The sequence below is a fragment of the Salmo trutta genome, chromosome 15, assembly GCF_901001165.1.
Source record: "Salmo trutta chromosome 15, fSalTru1.1, whole genome shotgun sequence".
Classification (NCBI taxonomy): Eukaryota; Metazoa; Chordata; class Actinopteri; order Salmoniformes; family Salmonidae; genus Salmo; species Salmo trutta.
Genome location: NC_042971.1, coordinates 17,719,221 through 17,730,992, shown reverse-complemented (window position 1 = coordinate 17,730,992; position 11,772 = coordinate 17,719,221). Strand labels below are relative to the sequence as shown.

General features: G+C 41.2%; 1 protein-coding gene across 1 annotated transcript; it reads right to left on the bottom strand.

Annotated features, from left to right (window-relative positions):
• Positions 1-369: 369 nt before the first annotated feature.
• LOC115148220 (transcription factor Ovo-like 2) lies at positions 370-11,062 on the bottom strand. Its single transcript, XM_029690189.1, has 3 exons — positions 11,021-11,062; positions 7,252-7,441; positions 370-967 (listed from the first exon to the last, which is right to left on the bottom strand). The coding sequence occupies exons 2-3, from the start codon at positions 7,403-7,405 to the stop codon at positions 642-644; spliced, it is 480 nt and encodes a 159-aa protein (XP_029546049.1). The 5' UTR covers positions 7,406-7,441; positions 11,021-11,062; the 3' UTR covers positions 370-641.
• Between the last annotated feature and the right edge of the window lie 710 nt (positions 11,063-11,772).

The window sequence follows — 11,772 nt, the reverse complement described above, 5'->3', positions numbered from 1 at the left end:
ATTTGTTTGTGCCCGTCAATAAAACTGCTTAGCAGCAGGGGAGACATTAAGGCAGACGAGGGAGACAGCAATGACGGACTAGATCCTGGCCTGTAGGCCTTCATCATGTGGAACTGCCACCTAGTCACAGCCATGAACTTATGAACTACTTGTGTGTGTTGGGAGTGTACAGTATGATGGGGTGTTATTCTCAATTGATTCTATGTATTTATGTGGAAGCAGCAGCACTCTCTATTGTTCAAGTCATTGACGTAGTTGACCATTGACTGACTCACCTTTTCCTCAATCTCTCTGCATTACCTCAACTGGACACAAGGAGGCAGTGCTTTTCAAATGGTCACACTGAAACACATGTGTTTTTTTATATAATCAAATCAAATTTTATTGGTCACATACACATATTTAGCAGATGTTATTGCGGGTGTAGCGAAATGCTTGTGACGCATTTAGCCTTGGTGCTAGACTGTCTCTACTTTGTGGCAAGATAGCCAATTCCTTTGTTAAGGCAGAAACAAGTAAAGTTGCCTGTAGACGCTAATCTACATTTTGCATCTTCCTTACTAATGGTTAATGTTCGGGTTGGGGAATGGGAAGCTGATCCTATATCTGTACCTAGGTGAAACTTCACTCCGGAGCATTAATCAACCCATATAATACCCCGCCGTAGTATACATAAAAAAGGGGCTGGGTTTGTGTTGAGAGGGCATGTTGTTGGCGCCCTCATGTGCCTGGTGGCGGTAGTAGCGGCGCAGGGCTTGGCTGCCCGGGTGGCACTGGCACATGTGGAGGAAGTACTGGTCGGGCTGGTTGGATGTGTAGCCGCAGTCCTCGCACACGAAGATCTTGGTGCGACGCTGGCGGTAGGCATACTGCTGGAAAACGCCATGGATCTTCCTCAGGTGGGACTCGAGGGAGCAGCGCTGTGTGAAGGCCTTGTCGCACAGCTCGCAGCGGTACGGACGGATACCTGGCGGGAGGGGAGAGAGGGTGAAACATGAAATAGTGTGTGTCGGGGCCGTGCACAGACCTTTCAGGGGGCATGTGCTCAAAATGAACTCCCCCTGCTTGAACATGTGTTTTATTTCATAATGCGTATCTCGAAATTCATAACATTCCAAATGCCTCTGTTGCAAACATTTTTTTTTTTTTTACCATGGGCAGGCTGGGTCATTCCTTTTATGCGGTGCCTTTTCCATCCCCATGAAATAACACCTCTTATTTAGATTAAAATGTTTCGTTCCAAAGGGCTTAAAATATCAAGTTAGGTGTGCTTTACCATAAAAACAAAAAACAAAGATATGACTCTCAAAGTGAATTTTATAAATTTTGACCATTTTGTTTTCAGTGGATGTAGGTGTTTTTGCCATGTCCCTGCTTGCTATTTATCCACTTCTACGATATTTATAAGTCATAAAATAATAAGATATGCAACATATGTATTCATTATTTTATAGTCATACTTTTTTAAATATCTGTCATTAATTTTTTCATGATTACTGTATTTATTATTACTCTATTTAAGATTTTCTGTGTCCCTGATTGGTATTCATTCCAGGGTTTTTCTTTGTTTGTACTATTTTCTACATTGTAGAATAATAGTGAAGACATTAAAACTATGAAATAACACATATGGAATCATGTAGTAACCAAAAAAGTGATAAACAAATCAAAATATGTTTTATATTTGAGATTCTTCAAAGTAACAACCCTTTGCCTTGATGACAGCTTTGAAGATAGCCCTATTTGGTAAAAGACCAAGTCCATATCATGGCAAGAACAGCTCAAATAAGCAAAGAGAAACGACAGTCCATCATTACTTTAAGACAAGGTGGGCAGTCATGTTTCTTAAAGTGCAGTCGCAGAGACCATCAAGCACTATGATGAAACTAGCTCTCATGAGGACCGCCACAGGAACGGAAGACCCAGAGTTACCTCTGCTGCAGAGGGTAAGTTCATTAGAGTTACCAGCCTCAGAAATTACAGCCCAAATAACTGCACCTCAGATTGCAGCCCAAGTAAATGCTTCACAGAGTTCAAGTCACAGACACATCAACTGTTCAGAGGAGACTGTGTGAATCAGGGCATTGTGATCGAATTGCTGCAAAGAAACCACTACTAAAGGACACCAATAAGAAGAAGAGACTTGCTTGGGCCAAGAAACATGAGCAATGGACATTAGACTGGTGGAAATCTGTCCTTTGGTCTGATGAGTGCAAATGTTCATTTTTTTGTTCCAACCGCCGTGTCTTTGTGAGACGGAGAGTAGATGAACGGATGAGCTCTGAATGTGTGGTTCCCACCGTGAAGCATGGCCAAAAATCTCAAATTTGGACTCATCAAGTCAAAGGACAGAATTCCACCGATCTAATGTCCATTGATTGTGTTTCTTGGTCCAAGCAAGTCTCTTCTTCTTATTGGTGTTGTTTATTAGTGGTTTCTTCACAGCAATTCAACCATGAAGGCCTGATACACACAGTCTCCTCTGAACAGTTGGATGTTGAGATGTCTGTTACTTGAACTCTGAAGCATTTATTTGGGCTGTAATTTCTGAGGCTGGTAACTCTAATGAACTTGTCCTCTGCCACAGAGGTAACTCTGGATCTTCCTTTCCTGTGGCGGTCCTCATGTGAGAGCCAGTTTCATCATAGCGCTTGATGGTTTTTGCGACTGCACTTGAAAAAACTTTCAAAGTTCTTGAAATGTTCCGTATTGACTGACCTTCATGTCTTAAACTAATGATGGACTGTCGTTTCTCTTTGCTTATTTGAGCTGTTCTTGCCATAATATGGACTTGGTATTTTACCAAATAGGGCTGTCTTCTGTTTACCACCCCAACCTTGTCACAACACAACTGATTGGCTCAAATGCATTAAGGAAAGAAATTCCACAAATGTACTTTTAACAAGGCACACCTGTTAATTGAAATGCATTCCAGGTGACTACCTCATGAAGCTGGTTGAGAGAATGCCAATAGTGTGCTAAGCTGTCAGAGGTAAAGGGTGGCTACTTTGAAGAATCTCAAATATAAATTATAAACTGGGTGGTTCGAGCCCTGAATGCTGATTTGCTGACAGCCGTGGTATAACAGACCGTATACCACGTGTATGACAAAACGTTTATTTTTACTGCTCTAATTAAATTGGAAAACCAGTTTATAATAGCAATAAGGCACCTCTGGGTTTGTGATATATGGCCAATATACCACACCCCCTCGGACCTTATTGCTTAAATATATTTTGATTTGCTTAACACTTTTTTGGTTCCTACATGATTCATATGTGATTCCATTTTGATGTCTTCACTATTATTCTACAATGTAGAAAATAGTACAAATAAAGAAACCCTGGCATCTTTTACCCCTCCCCCCACACCTCCCCCACTTCCTGAACATGACCCAATGCCAGGGCTCTCAAGGTTAGAGCAAGCTTGCAGCTGGGCACTTTAATGCTTTATTATTCAGGATCTACTTGAGTTGTGTTCACAACAGTTCCTTATATTTATGCTCTATTCTATATTACTAAACCATACCCAAGCTATTATTATGTTTTTTTTGATTGATTGGTTTACTGATTGATTCATTGAATAACTGATTGATTAACTGATTGGTCAATTTATTTATGGATTTGTTTACTGATTACAATACTAATAGTGCTTACTGTGTTTTAGGCAACGACGTCAAGGTCAAAGAAAGACCAACAATACAAAGACAGAGATCAAGAAACATCAAGCCACCTTGGAAAAAGAGAAAAGGAAAATGGAAAAATAAAAGAGGAGATTCCAAATGCATTAAGGGAAATTCCAAATCTCCTCGCTCAAAAGTGAATGCCATGCTGAGGCATCATCCCGTCCATCCAACCATTAGAAGAACCCTTCTGTTGCCCTCATCATTGGCCGAAGATATTATAACTAAATATCGCCACACCAGAAAAGAAAAGGAGATTACAAGAGTAACTATTGGGAACATAGTGAAGGAGTACCGACTGAAGAGGCTCGCCCAGACTACGAAGAGGGCTGGATTGGATGGAGATCTTTGTCCCTTTGTGTGGACGAAGAGAAACTGGGCAATTGCTGAATCCAAGAAGAGAGTTGAAATCCTTCTTTTTGAGGGATGATGTGTCGCACGATTACAGGGAGGAAACAAACTAGTGAGCCTAGGAGAAGACATTCCAGATGCTGAGGCACTGTTCATCAAGCTGAAGAGTCCCGACTCGTCAGTAGAGCTGTTCTTTGTCAGCGAGAACAGCGTTGACACAAAGGTGCAGGGAATGATTTTTACATGTCAATCTTTTAACTGCGAGAAGGAGATCTTGTCTAGTGGCTATGTGAGTAGGGGAATGTTTTCAAAATTGTTCCAATCTCAGTATATTGTCTCATCTTTTCTCAGGTAACCCATCTAACTGCAGTGAAAGGCACAATGAAGATGCAAGTGATAAGTGTGTTGCCAGGTCACATTAAGTACAGAGACATAACCTGTCTCTGCCAAAGAGATGAGGGGGTCATGGACTGTCCCTGCTTTGAGTTATAGAAGCTGTTGAGACTCCAAGATCTGTGTGCGCCAGTGAAACCCAGTGGCGACCAGAGGCTATTCACTCTCAGCATATGGGTCAGTTGGTGTGTGGCGTCCTACGACAATGAGCCGTACTCAGGAATCATAAGAGATGTGGAGGAGGATAACATCCAGGTCAAGTGCATGGACCATAATGGAATGAACAAATACTTCTGGCCAAGCTGACGCGACGACCTCAGCTGGTACGCTGACAACCAGGTAGTATTCCTTATCCCAGAGCCACAGGGACTTAATACAAGTTCTGTAGAAATGGAAAAAGTCTACTTGGAGGTACATAAAATACCACTTTGGAAACCATTGAGCTACAACTGGAGCAAAGGGACTTGCAGTATGTGAAGGGGAGTGAAGAAAAGGTGAGAGAGGGGTGGAGTGGGAAGAGTTTTGGAAGGGAGTGAAGTGGAGGAGAGGCAAGGAGGTGAGAGGAAATAAGGGGAGGGGATGGCACTTTTTAAAAGTTAATGTACCCTTATATGTATGACATTATATAAATGCTGTTTAAAACTTTTTGAATAACCAATTTATTAAGCTTGAACCGTGAGCCCAGAATTGTTAGGAGCAAAATAAGTAGGGCTGTTGATCATAAAATGCCTGATTAGTGTTATTAATCTTGAACTAATAGTGATTTTCAAATACAATCCAATTGTTTTAGATCTAGCTATGTTGTTCTAATGCAATACTTGTGTTTTAATAATCCGGTTTTATGTTGTTTTACAAACTTAGGCTGAAAATGTTTTTAAAAAGACAAAATAGTAAATAGAAAATTAAATACATAGAAAGTAGTTCTAATTATGAATGTATGTTGTTGTTTTGTACCATTTCACAGATTTCAAAGTTAATAAAATATATTTAATAGATTTAATATTTGGATAATTAGTGTGTTGTTTTTGTTTTACAATTTCACAGATTAAGGTTAATAAAATATCTTTAATTGTTGAAATATTTTGTTCATTATTGGTGTTATTGGTTTCCACCCTGTTATGCTTCATTCCACCCTGTTAGGTAGGTGTTTTAAAATCATAATTGAACAATACCATCAAATATTATGTATAACTTTGTGGTAACTTGTAATGATAGAAGGGGGTCAACTACATATGCAAAAATGTTGAACAAATGCTGTTGTTATTCACTCTTATTAGGAAAAATGTGGTGCAAATAAAGCGCTGCTTCTGAAAATAACAGAAGAGTAAGGGCTAGAGTAAGGGACATTTGATGTTTTGGAAAACCTAACTCTAGATATACAGTGCAATGTATTCAATTGTTTTTTCCCCTCATCAATCTACACACAATACACACATACAAAGCAAAAATAAGTTTTTCGAAATGTTTGATAATTTTTTTTTTTTTTTTTTTTTTTTTTTTAAAGAATCATTTGCATAAGTATTCAGACCCTTTACTCAGCACTTTGTTGAAGTACCTTTGTCAGTGATTACAGCCTTGAGTCTTCTTGGGTATGACACTACAAGGTTGGCACACCTGTATTTGGGGAGTTTCTCCCATTCTTCTCAGCAGATCCTCTCAAGCTCTGTCAGGTTCGATGTGAGCATCACTGCACAACTATCTTTAGGTCTCTCCAGAGATGTTCAATCGGGTTCAAGTCCGGGCTCTGGCTGGGTCACTCAAGGACATTCAGAGACTTGCCCCGAAGCTAATCCTATGTTGTCTTGGCTGTGTGCTTAGGGTCGTTGTCCTGTTGGAAGGTGAACCTTTGCCCCAGTCGGATGTCCTCAGCCTCTCGAGCAGGATTTCATCAAGGATCTCTCTGTAATTTGCTCCGTTCATCTTTGCCTCGATCCTGACTAGTCTCCCAGTCCCTGCTGCTGAAAAACATCCCCAAAGCATGATGCAGCCACCACCATGCTTCACCGTAGGGCTGGTGCCAGGTTTCCTCCAGACGTGACGTTTGGCATTCAGGCCAAATAGTTCAATCTTGGTTTCATCAGACCAGATAATCTTGTTTCTCATGGTCTGAGAGTCTTTAGGTGCCTTTTGGCAAACTCCAAGTGGGCTGTCATGCCTTTTACTGAGGAGTGGCTTCCGTCTGGCCACTCTACCATAAAGGCCTGATTGGTGGAGTGCTGCAGAGTTGGTTGTTCTTCTGGAATGTTCTCCCATCTCCACAGAGGAACTCTAGAGCTCTGTAAGAGTGACCATCGGGTTCAACATGTCAGTTCATGTCAATTCAGGCTGCAAGAGCTCTGATAGGTTGGAGGACACCCAGGAAGTTGTCATAATTACTGTGTAAGTCTATGGAAGTGGGTGACAACCATCAGCCTCCTAGGTTTTGTATTTAAGTCAATGTACCCAGAGGAGGATGGAATTTGCTGTCCTCGAGCTACACCATGGTGCTACCATCCAGAGTGCTGTCGAGGCTACTGTAGACCTTCTTTGCAAAATAGTGTGTTTTAATCCATTTTTGGGTGACATGCATATATTTAGTATAGTTTTATCTAAAAAGGATAACTTTTTAAATGTTTTAACATTTTAATTCACGGAGGAGGATGGCCCTCACCTTCCTCCTCTGAGGAGCCTCCACTAGTGTGTGCGTGTGTGTATATGTTTGCATGCTTGTCACCTGTGTGTGTGCGTGTTTGCAAGTTCCCCATCTATGTGTGTGTGCAAGTGTGTGTGCTTTCACACATCTCACCTGTGTGTCTGTGTCTGTGTCTGTGTATTGCATGTCTCACCTGTGTGAGTGCGCATGTGCCTCTTTAGGTCGAAGGTGTCGTTGAAGCCCTTGCCACAGTAGCGGCAGGGGTGTCTCTTCACCATGCTGTGGCACTTGAGGTGGCGCGTCAACATGCACTGCAGGGGGAATACCTTGTCACATTTCGAACACATGAAGTCACCCGAGCTGGGGGGGACACGTGGCAGGGGCTGAGAGAGAGAAGAAAGGGACGTGGAGGTTATGACACAGACACTGCCTCAATGTACTGGAGGGACCTTGGACACATTCAATCAAACATGATAACTCTAAAACTCTTCACATAAGTTGTAAAAGTTGCAAACTCTCCTTTTGCAGTACATCACACAGAAATAAATCATATTTCTAATCAACAGGTAACTTCCAGAATAAAGGAAATAACCAACATAAAGCGTAGATACTGACTGGTTTTCTGATCCATGCCCCAACCTTTTTTTAAAGGTATTGGTGACCAACAGATGCATATCTGTATTCCCAGTCATGTGAAATCCATAGATTAGGGCCTAATGAATTGATTTCAATTGACTGATGTCCTTATATGAACTATAACTAAGCCTAAAACATCTGGTTCTTGATAGTTGCTAGTCAGCGACAGGTACCACAGTACTCCGGCAGTTCTAAACTCTGCCAGGCATGCCACTTGAATCACGAATCTCTTTGCATAGTCCAGCCACCACATGCATTTTTGTTAATGGATCCATAAAGAATTACATGAATATCACTGAATGATTTTGAAATAAAGTAGGCTAATGCAATTGAACGGCCAAAATTATTGCTTATTGAATCTCCCAAAGCCATTCAATTATTATAATACATTTGAAGCAATAGCCTACACGCGTGTGGTCAACTATTTAAGCATAATTTCACACTGCTTTGAGACAAGTGTGGGGTCTCTTGAAGAATCAATCTATGTCAGATTTTTCTTTTCACTGAATCTCCGTTTGGATATTGCTTAGGCTACAATTAGGCAGTAGTGTAAAGTACTTAAGTAAAAATACTTTAAAGTACTACTTAACCTTTTCACCTGTGAGTTACATATCTCTAACCGTTGCCCCAGCGTGAGTTTTTTCATGCATGTGATGTCAGAATGCTCTCACTGTTCCAAAATGTGATTGTTACGCAACAGGAAAGTTACCAGCGCTGCCCTCAAATCAAGGCACGCTGCCTGCTAATTATCTGTAGGCTATGTTTCAACTTGTTAATATCCCCCCACGATACAGTCCCCCATTTCTACCCCCCATGGACTTGAAAACCCCCCACAAATGAAATTAACCCCCCCACAAACCCCCCCTAAAATGGTTTCCTCCCTGTTTAGATTTCGCGTTACGGTTAGGCTAGGCAGTAGACTTGTATTTGGTGTGATAATCTGTGAGGTGAAAACATTTTATTTGCTTTGTGATTTGTCAAAAATGGTAAACAACTTGTCAAGTTATGTGCTCTGGTCCTTAACAAGTACATCGACAATTTGTAATATGCTGAAAAATGACTAAACTAAGTTCATATTTTTAAGCCAATAAGCGTAGACATCTTTGACTTTGTTTATTTGTGCCTTATTGTGAATTGCATTCTGGGATTAGGGAGTTTTTGCCAAGTCAAACATAAACAAACAGGGCTGCCATCATAAAGAATTTAGCTGCTGTTAGCTGACACGCATTTATTTTCTAAACAACATTACTTTAGTCTCTTGCGCTCACCAGAGATGTGGTACATTGTAAACTAGTCTGGCTGTTAGGTCGCTAACTTATGTTTTGTTTTTTGTTAGCGAAACCTGTTATTTAGACTGGTTCATGGAATGAGTTGAGCTGTAGATGTGTTCCGTGTGATGCTTGGATGATGAAGTTCGCATTTATCTTTTAAGATGTTCTGTTACAAATGTATAAAATAAAAAAACGGAAATATCACATTTACATAAGTATTTAGACCCTTTGCTCAGTACTTTGTTGAAGCACCTTTGGCAGCGATTACAGCATAGAGTTTTCTTGGGTATGACACTACAAGCTTGGAACATCTGTATTTGGGGAGTTTCTCCCATTCTTCTCTGCAGATCCTCTCAAGCTCTGTCAGGTTGAATGGGGAGCATCACTGCACAACTATCTTTAGGTCTCTCCAGAGATGTTCAATTGGGTTCAGTCTGGTCTCTGGCTGGGTCACTCAAGGACATTCAGAGAGTTGTCCCGAAACCACTCCTGAGTTTTCTTGGCTGTGTGCTTAGGGTCGATGTCCTGTTGGAAGGTGAACATTCGCCCCCCGTCTGAGGTCCTGAGTGCTCTGGAGAAGGTTTTCATCAAGGATCTCTCTATACTTTGCTCCGTTCATCTTTCCCTTGAATCTGACTAGTCTCCCAGTCCCTGCCGCTGAAAAACATCCCCACAGTATGATGCTGCCACCACCATGTTCCAACATAGGGATGGTGCCAGGTTTCATGGATGTCCTTCTGGAAGGTTCGCCCATCTCCACAGAGGAATTCTGGATCTCTGTCAGAGTGATCATCGGGTTCTTGGTCACCTCCTTGACCAAGGCCCTTTTCCCTTGATTGCTCAGTTTGGCCGGGCGCCCAGCTCTTGGTGGTTCCAAACTTCTTCCATTTAAAAATGATGCGAGGCCACTATGTTCTTGGGGACCTTCAATGCTGCAGACATTTTTGGTACCCTTCACCAGATCTGTGCCTCAACACAATCCTTTCTCGGAGCTCTACGGACAACTCCTTCAACATCATGGTTTGGTTTTTGCTCTGACATGCACTGTCAACTGTGGGACCTTATATAGACAGGTGTGTGCCTTTCCAAATTATGTCCAATCAATTGAATTTACCACAGGTGGACTCCAGTCAAGTTGCAGAAACATCAAGGATGATCAATGGAAGTAGGATGCACCTGAGCTCAATTTCTAGTCTCATAGCAAAGGGGCTGAATACTTATGTAAATAAGGTATTTCAGTTTTATTTAATAAACCTGTTTTCGCTTTGTCATTATGGGATATTGTGTGTAGATTGATACAAAAAAAACATATCTATTTAATTCATTTTAGAATAAGGCTGTAACCTAACAACATGTGGAAAAAGTCAAGGGGTCTGAATACTTTCCGAAGGCACTGTATATATATATCTGTTTGTCACCGATACCTTAAAAAAAAGGTAGGGGAGTGGATCAGAAAACCAGTCAGTATCTGGTATGACCCCTATTTGCCTCATGCAGCGCGACACATTTTGTTCTCATAGAGTTGATCAGGCTGTTGATTGTGGTCTGTGAAATGTTGTCGCACTCCTCTTCAATGGGTTCTATATGGACCCCAAAAGGGTTCTATCTGAAACCCCAAAATGATATCCTATGGGTACAGCCGAGGATCCCTTTTTTAACCCTTTTTTTCCAAAGAGTGTATCAGCCTTAATTTGGCATTCCAAGACTATCTACCTATGTACTGTAGGCCTACAACTGTGGTTTTACAGTAATTTTTTGGTAAGATTTTATTTTTCAAACAATATAAACATACACAGACAAAAGAGAACGTACAGACGAACACAAACATCAACGACGTATCACCTGCCCAGACCCACATGCTCCCACAGCCTCCATCTCCACCGTCTGCAAGTCTCGATGCCACATGACCTCAAACTGAGCCACTCTGTTGCCCACACCCTTTCAATATTCAAATATAATGCATTTGATTCTTACACCATCCCAATGATGGAGGATCACTTGATTTCCAAAAATGTAACAGACATTTCATAGGCAGCTTAGCTCGTAAAAGTTTACCTTGGCTCGGGAGACCAGAGCCAGTGCAGCAGGGTGATAAAAATGATTCTGGCCCATGGTCCGAGACAGGACATTAGACCAACCATGGCCCCTGTCTGGCTCTAGCCCTGGTTCTTCCCCTGGTACTGGTCCTTGTCCACTTATTGGCCCTGCCCCAAGTGCTGAAGTCAAGGAGGGGGTATCTGGCTCTGGCAGAGTCACAGGTTTAGGGTGGTTGACTGTTGCAGACTGCACCTCAGCATTCTCACTCACTGAAAAGGCAGGGAGACAGACTCAGAACATGCACAGACATATTATTCATGAGAAATAACCAGCATATGAGGCAACGTCAGTGTCAAACTGCCTGTGAGGCTATTCTATAATATTCTGTCCTCTGATTAAACAAATCTGGAACTTTCCTAAAAATTACAAGACTACAATTCAAACTAAATGCAAATACGGATCATCTTACTTATAAATATGAATTGATCAAAGCAATATTGAAATAAATACATTGTAATAAATACAGTAATTATAGAGCAAAATAATTCACACATTGTTTCCCTCTACGTAGTATATGTTTTCTCCTTCTCCTTTATTTTTTGCATTTTTACTATTTTCTCAGATACTGCTATTTACAAAATTATAAGAATGCTTATATTTTTGAACAATATGAATAAACAAACATATCCAGAACTGACCTGATCTGTTGTCCTCTTTCCAGTCTGTCTGCTCTGGGTCTCTCCACCTCCATCCTGCACAGGTCCCCTGTT